The sequence below is a fragment of the Amborella trichopoda genome, chromosome 9, assembly GCF_054954075.1.
Source record: "Amborella trichopoda isolate Santa Cruz 75 chromosome 9, AtrichopodaSantaCruz75HAP2 v2.0, whole genome shotgun sequence".
Taxonomy (NCBI): Eukaryota; Viridiplantae; Streptophyta; class Magnoliopsida; order Amborellales; family Amborellaceae; genus Amborella; species Amborella trichopoda.
This window is the reverse complement of record NC_142344.1, coordinates 46613527-46626846: the sequence shown is the minus strand read 5'-3', so window position 1 is coordinate 46626846 and position 13320 is coordinate 46613527. Positions and strand designations below refer to the sequence as shown.

Below are 13320 nucleotides of genomic sequence, written 5' to 3'. Positions count from 1 at the left end.
TTAAATTTATGTTGTCCTGGAATCTAGGAAACCCTTCTAATTTTCAGCGAGCGCCCACTAATCTTAGGGAAGCACTATTTCTTCTAACTAAAATCCTCAGTTCTGTCCTTTTCCTTTATATCTCTGACTTTGTGTGTGTGCGTGCACGCACGTGCATTTAATGTCACAAAGATCCAAAGGGTTCGCTACCTTTACTTGTCAGGTGTTACTTGTCTGTTAATGGTAACGAAAAGTTCACCTCTTGGGCATAACATGTATTTTCCAGTAACTTGAAGTTTCCACAGAGACGTTCAAATAATTTTGATCTTACCATGATCTTTGGTGGTAGTTTTGGGCTGAAATTCCATTTGAATAAGAAGAAGGGTCGAGGTTCTTTCATTCAAGCACCATCAGCAATTTGACAATTGCCTTTTAACGTTCTTTCCTTTCTCTTTTGGTTTTCCTTGTTGTTTCTCTTTTCCTTTTCTTTCTTGGCCTTTAAACATTCATCTTGTTCATTTTTCGAAGAAAATTAAAAGAAGAAAGATTTGTTTTTTCAGTCCATAAGAATAAATAATTGTTCATCTTTCGCTTCTCACCCTTACCTCTACTTGCGATGATGACGTTGGACTTCATCAACTGTATTTAATTGAGGAGTGCGATTGTTCCTATTTTTTGCTTTTAGAGGCAATTGATCATCTTGAATACAAGTTGCAATCCATTATTATTGCATAGACAAATAAAATCTAAAAAGAGTAAATTTGTTCATTCATCAATCCTAAACTTGAGGCATTTACGGGCAGCTTCAAGTGTCTATAATGTGATAAAAACAACTCTAACTCAGACAGTTAGGTTTTTAACTTGTTGAGATGGCCTTAAATCAGTTATTTGCTCAACATTTGGAAGGTTGACTTAGGAAAATTATGATAGTTTTCGAAGGCTGTGAGAAGGTTCTTCAGCAATTACTGATTGATTGTTAAACTTGATTTGAGGGCATTTATGGGTGAACTGGTCAGCTTGTTGTAATTCAACTTCTGGTTTTATATCAAATTTGATGTTCTCTATGTTCTTGGTGGCTTAGGTGATAAGATCAAAGTATTAGCGACCTCTACTGTGTCTTATTCTTTAACTGTCATTTTTGCCCCGTTTGACTTCCATCGAAGTTATTATGGTGCAATGACCTTCTTCAAGGGGCTATGGTGGTCAAGGCCCATTTTTTCATGAGTATGGACATGGTCATAACTTGGTTAATGCCCCTAATTAGCATGAGAAACTCACTTCTTCATCAACGTAACTCAAAGAATGAACAAGGGATGGTCCATGTATTTAATTGAGTGGCATGTAGAATTTGTGGAAGCCAAATCTACAACTGTGAACTATCATATTTTTTAGATTCTGCCTACCAACATACAAGTCAAATATCCATTCTGATGCTGATTTTTACTCTTTTTACAAGGATAATTCCTTAGTTGCTTGATGTGAAGTTCTCACCAGTCATGTTATCACTGACTCACCCTGGTTCATTGTGATGGGCAAAATCCAATGTCTTTGCTTTGCTGTAGAGTTATCTTACTTGAACTACTTGGTCTCCGTTACTTAAGAAAAATATATTTATGGCACCTCTTTTCACTCTGGCACTCAAATTTGATTTTTACTCAGTGAATGTTCTGAGAAAAGATGGTGTGGGCATTTATACATTCTCAAGGATGATTTTGTTTTATGTTGTTTACTAATTCAACATGTCAATTAGGTTAGAGGTCAAACTGCAGCCCTTGGATTTTTCAATTCTACCTACCAACATACAATCCAATTCATTTTGTTGATTTTCACTCTTTTCCCAAAGATTTGTCCATAGTTGCATGATTTAATGCTCTCACCAGTCGTGTAATTACTAACTTACTCGGGTTCTTGTCAATCTCCATGTTTCTTGTTGAGTTCCAATGCATCATTGTGATGGGCAATGCTCAATGTCTCTGCATTACCAATTCTTACTTGAACTACTTGGCCTCTATTACTTCAGACGAATATGTTTAACATCTCATTTATGGAACTCAGATTGGATTTTTACTCTGTGAAGGATCTGAACAAAGATGGTGTGGCCATTTACATGCTCAAGGATGATTTTGTTTCAATTAGAATAGAGGTTCAGTGTGCAGTTCTCACACACACGCGCACCCACACATATACGGATATATGGAAAACTCTTAAAAACGCGCATGGGCGGAAGTGTACAATGATTTCGCCCCGAGCCTTAAAAGTTGCAACAGCTCTCGTAGATGAAACCTAGGTATCTCCAAGACAATAGCTCTAAAATACGAGCCTATAATTGCTTTGATTATATAAAAGTATGGGATATGGTGTTCTCCTACCAGAACACTACCGCAACTCATAGTTCGTTTTACAATTTAGGCTACAAGGTTTGAAAGACTTTCCAAACTGGTTTAAAAGCTGGTTTTTTATTTGGGGATCAAATCCCGATATCCTTCCCTCAGAGATTAAACAATCTCAACAGAAATTTGCTGATTATAATAGAAGAAGCCTAAAAAGGGATTTCCATATTTATTTTATGGCATTATTTGGAGTACCATGGATCCTAAAATGGTCCTATCAGATAAATCTTAAAGAAGTTATATCCCAAAATTACAAAGGCCTCCATAAAATGGTGGGATAAATACGACATCTCTTCTATGCCATGATACAATGACACTTAAAAGTGTCCCCCAAAATCAACAAATGATACCTCGACAAATTCCTAATGACCAAGGATCATTATCACTAACAGGTTATTTAAAAATACTTTAGGATCAAAATCCTAATAAATCAAAAGAAGAGCTCAAAATACAGCTCTTACAACTACTCGAAGATGAAGACAATATGTCCATTTCTACTACCTAAGCAAAAGAAGATGATGACGACATTAGAGACGGAGAGGAAGGATACGATCCAGAATACGCCTCTCCTTTTTTGTCACCAAGAGCTAATAATAATAGTAATTGATGTGACTAAAAGTCACTCGAAAAAGGGACGAATCGACTCCACCCATCATCTAGGACACGTGTCCCAGAGAGAATCTATTTTCTAAAAAGAAGACCGACAAAATCTACTGTAGCAGTCACTTTCACTGTAGCAGTCACCTTTATACTGTAGCGGACTTAAGAAAGATTGAAGTCCATCAACAGTGCTGTAGCGGACTTAAGAAATATTGAAGTCCACCGACAATACTGTAGCGGACTTAAAAAGGATTGGAGTCTGCTAACACCTTTAGGCGGATTTGAACATGTTGCAATTTCGACACTAACCTCTCTATAAGGGGAGGCAAGCCTCATTCATGAGCATAAAAAATCTTAGGAGTGTCTCTTGGTAATAGTTTGAGTGTTTGCATTGTGAGTGTTTCGTTGTAATAGTTTGAGTGTGCCTTTCTGAAGTTACCATTTGTGTACCTGGTGGTGTGTCAACTTCCCAGAGTCCTTCCCTCTTCAAGCTATGTAGGTTTCTTTAAGTTTGTTTATGGATGATTTCTATATTTGTGTCTTTTCATTCCGTACTGAAGAGAATCTTGAGACTCTTCAATTTGGCTGTGTAAGTTTTGCTGAATTTTGTGAATTAATGAATTATGTGGTTTTGTTCTGTTTATTGATTGTGAGCATAAATATATGGTCCTTTTCATTCATTGTTGTTGTGTCTCTGTAATTCTTGCTACTGGTTTTATATTAGTTTGTGCTAAGTTGGTAGCAGAGCCAAAAATTTAAATAAAAAAGAGTTTAGTAAGGCTGGTCCAGATTAGCAAAAGTCGTAGTGGCCTATTAGTCCGGTAAGACCCAAGAGTGGCAAGGATAAGGCATTGTTCCTGTTGACTTGCTAAGAGATGCTACTAAACGAGAGTGTTGTTTAAAATGGCTGAAATGACTGGTTTTTTAAGATCATTGTCTCATAAATCTGCTACTAGTAGTAGTAAGGTTAGAATAAATAATAGTGAAGTAGTGAAAATCAATATAGAAAAACAACTTCAAAATTGGAATATCCCTAAAGTTTCCTCATGTGATGTCTATAGAAAGGGATCTTGTGAATTTAAAAGTGACTATATTATAAAGACTGCAGAGAAAACCATCCCTGTTAATGAATCTCAAAATAGATTCGAATTGTTGTCCAAATCTCTAATTGAAGATCATAAGAACAAAAGGTACAACTATTTCCGTATCGGTTTGATCTAGATTGCTATTAAACCTTTAATCAGAACAGGGTTAAATAACTCTGTACTCTTATGTTTAAGAGATTGTAGGCACAAGAAATTCACTGATTCCTTATTAGGAATTGTGGAATCAAGTCTTAGTGAAGGACCTATTTATTGTAAGTGTTTTTCAAACTTTTCAATCTCTCTAACAGATAAAAATATTTCAATCTACTTTTGTGGTGTCCTTGTTAAGGATAATGTCCATGCCGATGGACCTACTAGAGCTTTATTTAGGCTCTGAGTAAGTGCTAATTGCTTCTACATTTTGTCCTTGCAAAAATTCTTTAGTTCAAAAGTTGGTAAAGAGTTTGATTCTCTCGTAACATGTTCAGTATCAAAATAAAAAACAGAAAGAATAGCCTGTCACCTCGCAAAAATTTGTTTTGATGCTAGGTTTTTAACATCCTTTTCCAAGATCTCTTTAACAGCCTTACAATCAGTTCTATCGATAAACTTTTTATTTAAGAGATCACTTTCAAATTTAGTGATACAATGTACAATGGCTAAAACCTCCTTTTTAACAGTAGAATATTTCTGCTGTGCTGGATTCCAATTCATAGAAGTAAATCTTACTAATTGTTCTTTAGTATTACCAGGAAATCTTTGTTTAAGAAATCCTCCTAATCCTAATTCAGAGGCATTTGTTTCAACAATTTTAAAAGCATTTGGGTGAGGAATAGCCAAGCATGGTAATTATTTAGCTTTAAGCGTTATTTTTCTAACCGCCTTAGTATGTTCATTAGTCCAATCTGGTGGATTCTTTTTAAGCCTTTGAAATAAAGGTTTACAATCAAAAGCTAAATCCTTGTAAAAGTTCGATATATAATTTAAACTTCCCAAAAATCGTTGAAGCTGTTTTTTATCTTTTATTTCATCTGGAAATTTATCTGCAAATTGTATAGCTCTCTCAATAGGGATGATGGTTCCTTTATGGATATTGTGGCCAAGGAAACTTATCCTTTCTTGAAACAATTTTATTTTCTTGGGAGATACTACTAGTCCAGCAGTTTTGACTGCTTTAAGAAAAATATTAAGATGTTTCCATTGCTGTTCTAATGATTCTGAAAATATAAGAACATCATCAAAATAAACAATTGTAAAGGTAATATAATGGTTAAAAATATTATTCATAATATTTTGGAATTCTGATGGGGCATTTTTTAGCCCAAACGGTATCACATTCCATTCGTAGTGCCCAAGTGGAACAGTAAAAGCAATTGTATACTTATCTTTTTCAGCAATTTAGATTTGCCAATATCCAGATTTCATATCGAATTTTGAAACTATAATAGCATTTTTGAGCCTATTAAGCAAATCCCTTCTATTAGGAATAGGGTATCTAATCCATCTAAGGGCTTTATTAAGAGGTTTGTAATTGATGACTAATCTAAGAACACCTCTTTCTATTTCTCTACATGGAAAGTAGGGCAACTTCAAGGGGAGTGACTTGGTCTGATTAAACCCTTTTTTAAGAGTTTGTGGATTTCTTCTTTACATATTTCCAATAACCTACTATTCATTTGGATAGGCCTTGACTTGGTAGGAATAAGTCTTTCATTGAAATTGGGTTTATATGGTAATTCTACCATATGCTGTTTTCTATTCCAAAATGCATTTGGTATATCTAAACAGACTTCTTTTTCAATCTTGTTTTGGAATTCTTTTATTTCTCTTAAGATCCGGGGGTTTTCTAGTTTTTCGCTAATTGTTTTATAACGTATTTCTTCTTTAAGTGATAGCAGGAATTTTTCCTTACTTTCAATTTTATTTTTAATATGATTGATGTCTTGGAGTCTGGGTTTCTCTAAAAATCAAATTTTACATTGTGTCCTTCAACTTCGAATTCGATTCCTGTTTCGTCCAATTTTACCATTATTAAGGAATGGGGTTCCCAGTATAACAGGTTGACTAAGGTTTTTAACCATAATAAAAGGCATGATAAACGAAGTACCATTATTACAATTAGCAGCTTCTGATAATTTATATTTAATTATCAGTCTGCTCCCATCAGCTGTATTTAGAACCTGTGTTGTCTTTTCAAAATATTTTGGAGGTACAAGTCCTTCATTAATACAGTTTAAATCAGCTCTTGAATCAATAAGGGCTATTGTCTATTCTTTACTTACTACAACTGTGATTAGAGTATACCATTTTTGGGTTATTATCTTGTCACTCATGTTTATGTATTTCAAGTCTTTTAATTTTTCTTTTGTTATTGCATTAATATTTCCAGGTTTATCTTCAGGACCTGATTCAGGAATTTGGTCAGAGACCTGGTTAGAGGTCTCGGGTAGGGAGTTACTTTCTTTGATATCAATTTTATATTCTTCCATCAATTCTTTAAATGATTTTTCACTTTCTTGGTATCCATCTTCTTCCTCCCCCCTTTTAGAAGAATCACTTGCTAATTCTAGAATATTAACTTTATTTTTTAGATTTATAAGCCCATTGCGAACTTCATTCAGTTCATGTCTTAGTTTTCGGAGAATAAATTAGGAAGTCCTGAAACAAACTTTTTCTTCCAATAATCTGCCTCATTATCTTCTCTAGTTAACAATCTAGACCAGAAATCATCTTTATACCATTTATAATGCGAAAGAGTAGGATTTCTTAGATTTGATAATAAATCTTTTGATTTTTCTAGCTGTAAAATATTTCTGCCTGCAAAATGCAGAGTAGTTGTATAAAGCAAAATATTTACAGCATCATCCTCATCTACCAGGTTTTCTTGCTTAATTTTTGGGCTGACCTGGGTATAGACTATCCATTGCTTTTTCACATTGAGTATCCATTGCTTTTTCTTGCTTAATTTCTGGGCTGACCTGGGTATAGACTATCCATTGCTTTTTTGCATTGAGTATCCATTGCTTTTTCTTGCTTAATTTCTGGGCTGACATGGGTATAGACTATCCACAAACAATGGCTCTGGCAATATCTGGGTCTCTATTGTCATTATTTTTAGAGGCTGTGGCATACATAGTCACGTGTTTCATTAAGTTTGATGTTTGGACATTCCATTAATATTCCATTCAACTATAGTTCTGCCACTGTTATCTATATGGGCAGTGATTTCATACAATGGTTTTATAGTAATATAATGCAACAATCTTCAAAAACCATGTTAGGGCCATTTGTTTGATCCAAAATTTAAAATATACGTTCTTTTTATTCTAAAGAACAATCACAAAAAAAAAAAAAAAAAAATGAAAACTCTACCTAGAAAGTATTTTTTTAGCCCAATTAACATAGGCCGTCCATTTTGATAAGATGCTTAGATCTAGGCCTTAGAAGGATTTTTTCTTTTCCAATTTTTTTAGATGGCTTTATTATCATTAGATGGACAATGTTAAAAAAAAAGAAAATGATTTTGAGTTTGTAAAGGCTAAAATCCTGAAATTCACTAAATGAATGGTCTAGATTTCTTGTTGGAGGAGACTCATTTTAACCATATCTAGGGTTCAAATTGCACTTTTTTTTTTTTGGGATTGATTATTGAGTTGAAGAGAGTGTGTGCAAAATTTGGGGTCATACAAATATGTAGGGCAGTGATCTAATGCAACGGTTGTATCATAGTATAATGCAACTACACTTCTAGAAAACCACGTTTGTGGTATTTGTATGACCCAAAATTTTGCACACACACTCTCTTCATCTCAATAATCAATCCCAAAAAAAAAGTTCAATTTGAACCCTAGATGTGTTCAAAATGAGTCCCCTCCAACAACAAATCTAGACTATTCATTTGGTGAATTTCAAGATCTTAGTCTTTACAAACTCACAATCGTTTTCTTGTTTTTTAACATTGTCCATCTTGATGGGTTTTGGATGAGTGCATACTTGCTGAAAATTCTATTGGGATTGTTTAGAAGAGCTTATCAATAGTTGCAATTGATTTTTGGTTGAGATTCTTTAGTGGATTACAAAGTTAGTGATATTTGTACATCCTCTTGAGTTCCAAAGAATTTACAACAATTTTCTGTAGGTATTTGATAAGAATTGCTTGCCATATGTTTGTGGATATTTCTGATTGAGTTCAAAACCCAACTTACATGTTGATATAGCTCTATTTACTTTTGAAAATCTTAAAGATCCATTGTATTTGGGTGAACAATTGGTATTAGAGCTTAGGGGTTTTCAATATCGAAAATGGCTAATCGTAGAGCTGTGTTGACCGATTTAGTCAAGATTGATAAACTTGATGGCCATAGTTTTAAAAAGCGGTCTGCCCAGCGCCTAGGCGGTCCAGAAGGCCTGGGTGCATCCCCCAGGCCTAGGAGGCCAAACTAGGCGGATATCCCTGGGCTCCTGCCTAGGTGGTCGCTTGAACCCGCCTAGGCAGCCGCCCAGGGCTTGCGCCCCCCCCCAGGGATGGAAATGCGGCTCCTTGATGGTATTTTTTGGTCATTGTTTTTATACTAAAGGGGAAAAATTGTGGGTTTTAGGTTCAAAATCCATTAGAGGCTATTTTAGAGAGAGAAAACCAAAAAAAAAAAAAAATTTCTACTAGGTCACTCAGGTTCTGGGCGCCCGCCTAGGCGATGGGCGGCCTAGACCCCCCCGACCGCCTAGGTGCCACCTAACGCTTTTTGAAACACTATTGATGGCTATAATTTCTCGCTTTGGAAAAGTAAAGTATCTTATTTGCTGCATACTCTGGGTTTGTTGTATGTAATTGAAGAAGAAATCATAACTGAACCTGATGATGACTCTACACTTGGAGAGAGACAAAGATACTTGCAATGGATAAATGATAATTTTACATGTAAGGGTGCCATTTTGAATTGCCTTGGTGATAGATTGCATAAGGTCTTTGAACCCTACTCTAATGCTAATGACTTATGGGAGGCTATTGAGAAAAGGCACACTGAGGACAATTATATGGCAAAACATAAACTTTATGAAAGATATAACCAACATAAAATTAGAGAGAATCAATTGGTGCTAGAATTTTTTGATGACATGATTGTAACCAACTTGCTGGTTATGGAGAACCCATATCCGAGCGTCTTCAAATCATGAAGATAATAGAAAATCTCCCTAATTCATGGAAAGACCTTAAGAAAAACTTGTGCCACAATGGTACCATCCACACCCTTGATGATTTAAGAGGACATCTTTTGATGGAAGAGAATGATAGGGCTAAAGAGAAAAATGACAGAGCCCATTAGCATATGCTTATTTGGCTACTCAAAAAGGGTATCCAAGACCCAATCATAAGAAGAGAAAAGAGAATAAAGAAAACAATGAGGAAACAAAGAAAGATAACAAGACAAAGGGAAATTCTTTAAAAGGTTAAGAAGATATTTTAATTGCAACAAACTTGGTCATATTGCCAAATTTTGTAGGGCCCCACCAAAGAAGATGGAGTGAGGATAACCCAATCACCCAAAGGATGTTGCATTCGTAGTGGAAGAGTCTCTCGCGGTTACCCCATCCGATGGTTGGTGGATTGATTCGGGTGCAACAAGGCATATCACCACGAGCAAGGAGCACGTGGTGGAGTTCAGAGAGAAGAAGGTTGGTGATTGGAAGCTCTATATGGGAAACTCCTCTTGGGTCCACATTCTTGGCGAGGCGATCATGAACCTTCCTCTTCCTAGTGGGGTACTTTTACCCTTAATGATGTCCTCTATGCCCCCGACATGAGGCGTAACCTCATTTCCTTGTCTAAGGTAGATAAAAATGGGGTCCAAGTGAATGTAAAAGGGGGAAACATGACTTTTCTTAAGGATGGTGTAGAAGTGGCTAAGGCTTCTCTTTGTGGCAGTTTGTATAAACTTGAAATTAATGAAATGAAATCATCTTCCTCTTATATTGTTGATCCTTCTTTCCAAGAAAGCTTCAATGTATGGCATAGAAGATTAGGACACATTGGCTATGAAAAATTGTCGAGAATGATGAAAAAAAAATTATTTCTTTATGAAGAAAAAGATAATTCTAAATGCGAGAACTGTTTTTTTTTTGAGAATTGTTAACTTTGTATTATTAAGACGGTAATAGTTACAAAATTGTGATGAAACTGAAGACACCCTCTAAATATGGGTGTCTATCAGTAAGAAAATACATCAGTCATTCATGTATAAAAAGGCTTATAAGATCTGCCCATGTATCAAGATTTACAATAGTTTTACAAAAAAAGACAAAGGAGCTGTTGGTTGCTCGAGTGGGGCCAAGCTATGTAGTGCGGTTGTGGTCCTGAACAAAAAAGGAGGGGGATCTGGCCTGGTTTTCCATGTGGGAGCTAGCTCCCTCTTTCGCCATAAGATCTGCGAGTTCGTTGGACATCCTCCATGTATCCTCCTTTTAAATGCGAGAACTATTTAAAATGAAAGATACATAGAAAACCATTCCCAAAGGGATTAAGGACTGAAAATGTTTTATATATAGTCCATACTGATATTTGTGGAAAATTAAATGCTAAAACCTTTAAAGGACATGAATATTTAATCACTTTCATTGATGATTATTCACGATATACGTATACATATTTGATTTCTCATAAAAGTGTATTTGATTTCTCATAAAAGTGAAGCTTTAAGAAAATTTAAAGAGTATAAGATGGAAGTTGAAAATCAACTAGATAAAAAGATTAAACTTTTGAGAAGTGATAGAGGAGGAGAATATACTTCACTTGAGTTTGAAAATTTCTATAAAGAACATATGATCATCAGACAATGCACACTCCCTTATACACCCCAACAAAATGGTATGGCTGAAAGAAAAAATAGCACCTTATTAGAGATGGTTAATTGTATGATACAAGAAGCTAATATATCTTACCAATTTTGGGGAGCCTCAACTTATATATTAAATAGAGTTCCTAACAAATCTACAAGTAGAACCCCTGTCGAACTATGGTTTAATAGAAAGCCTAATTTAGATCACATTAGAGTTTGGGGTTGTGTAGCTCATGTCCTTAACCCAAACATAGAAAAACTAGGACCTAAAACCATTAAATGCACTTTTGTTGGATACTCTAGTCATTCTAAGGGTTATAGATTCTATGATCATGAGACTAAGACTATCATAGAAAGTAGAGATGCCCATTTCTTTGAGGATGAAGAAATGCCAAAGGGAAAACAATCTATACTTATAGAATTAGAAGAAGAAGAAGAAGAAATGGGGCAAGCTGGTGATTCCTGTGAGAACCCTGGTAGTGTTAGTCGTATTCCTATTATGGTAGAGCTTACGAAAAGTACTAGGGAAACTAAAAGACCTAGTTACTTGGATGACTACTATGGATATAATGTAGAACTTGATGATGAATCCATAACCTTTAAGGAGGCCATAAGTTCATCCGAGGCATCCAATTGGATGGAGGCATTGCAAGATGAATATAACTCATTAATGAAGAATGAGACATGGACTTTAGTAGACCTACCAGAAGGCCGTAGAGCCATTAGTTGTAAATGGATCTATACTAAAAAATTGTATCCAGATGGAACAATTGATAGGTATAAAGCTAGACTGGTTGCTAGCGGTTTTACCCAAGTAGAAGGGGTAGATTATAAAGAAACTCTCTCCCATGTTGCTAGAAAGTCATCCATTAGGATTGTACTAGCAATTGCAAACAATTATAACTTTGACATACATCAAATGGATGTAAAAACAACATTCCTCAACAGTGAATTAGCGTAAGAGATATTTATGAAGCAACCCGAGGGATTTGAGTCTAAAGAACAAGAAGGCAAAGTGTGCAAGTTGAATAAATTTCTTTATGGACTTAAACAGTCCTTAAGACAATGGTATTTAAAGTTCGATTAGGCACTAAAGAACTATGACTTTGTTAATACTAGTGCTGACTATGATGTATACATCTGAAGTAGTGGGGGTAGTCATCTCATTTTAGTGTTATATGTAGATGACATTATCATTACAGGTAGTGATCTTAAGGTTACTAAAGATACCAAAGAGTGGTTATCTTTACAATTTGAGATGAAAGACTTACGAGAACTAGAGCAGGTTCTTGGCATGCAAATTACAAGAGATACGAAGAGAAGATTACTCTACTTAAGCCAAGAATTATATGCTGTGAAGATACTGAGAAAGTTTAGAATGGATGAATCTAAGCCAATGGGAACCCCATATGAGAAAGGGTGTAAACTGTCCAAGGACATGTGTCTTAAGACTGATAAGAAAAAAGAGATTATGGAAAAGTTCCCTTATGCACAAGCAGTAGGATCATTAAACTATTTGATGACTGCACACGCCTTGACATAGCATATGCAGTAGGGGTTGCTAGCCGTTATATGAGTAACCCATGCATAGAACATTGGAAACTTGTAAAGAGAATATTTAGATATCTCAAAATGACCACCAGTTATAGCCTATGCTATGGAAATGGTAAATTAGAATTGCAAGGCTATAGTGATGCTAACTGGGCTGGCAGAGAGGATGAATTCAGATCTACATCTGGATGGCTTTTCACTTATGGAGTAGCATGTATATCATGGCGCAGCCATATACAAATGAGTATGTCACAATCAACAATGGAGGCAGAGTATGTAATGTTATATGAGTCAGCCAATGAAGCAATATATTTAAGAAAATTGCTCAGTGAGATACCATTGGCTACGTTTGAGAGCACTCCAACAGTTATTCATTGTGACAACCAAGCTGCCTTAGCCATTTCTAAATATGCTATGTACCACAATATAGCAAAAGACATCGATAGAAAGTATCATTTCGTGAGAGAGTTTGTGGGACGAAAGGATATAGAAGTAATGTATCTCCACACAGATTTCATGGTAGCTGACCCATTGACTAAAGGTGTCAACATAGACACACATGAAAGGTGTGTAAGGGGTATGTGATTGAGATCCACAAGTTTCTTATGATACGCTTGTGATGAGCCTTAGTGGCGCAGCTATTGAACATGTGGAATGTTATGTGCTTACCCTTTGCTTGTGTGGCATATCCGCCTTTGTGGCGATGACGCCTGTGTGCATGTGTAAGCGCCCACCGAGGGTGGTTAGGTTATGTCTTTAGACATTTAATGATTCGTATGTGGTAAAATCCCTCGGAGGGGTAAGTGTCACGAACCACTGCCAGCTAGCAGTCTTTTGACTCTGTTTTCCACATTGCGAGACTAGACTGGACAGTAATACTTG

The 13320-nt window shown here is 35.7% G+C and overlaps 1 protein-coding gene across 1 annotated transcript; it reads left to right on the top strand.

Annotated features, from left to right (window-relative positions):
- Positions 1-11275: 11275 nt before the first annotated feature.
- LOC148780569 (uncharacterized) lies at positions 11276-12430 on the top strand. Its single transcript, XM_088847819.1, has 2 exons — positions 11276-11615; positions 12090-12430. The coding sequence occupies exons 1-2, from the start codon at positions 11276-11278 to the stop codon at positions 12428-12430; spliced, it is 681 nt and encodes a 226-aa protein (XP_088703945.1).
- Positions 12431-13320: the final 890 nt, after the last annotated feature.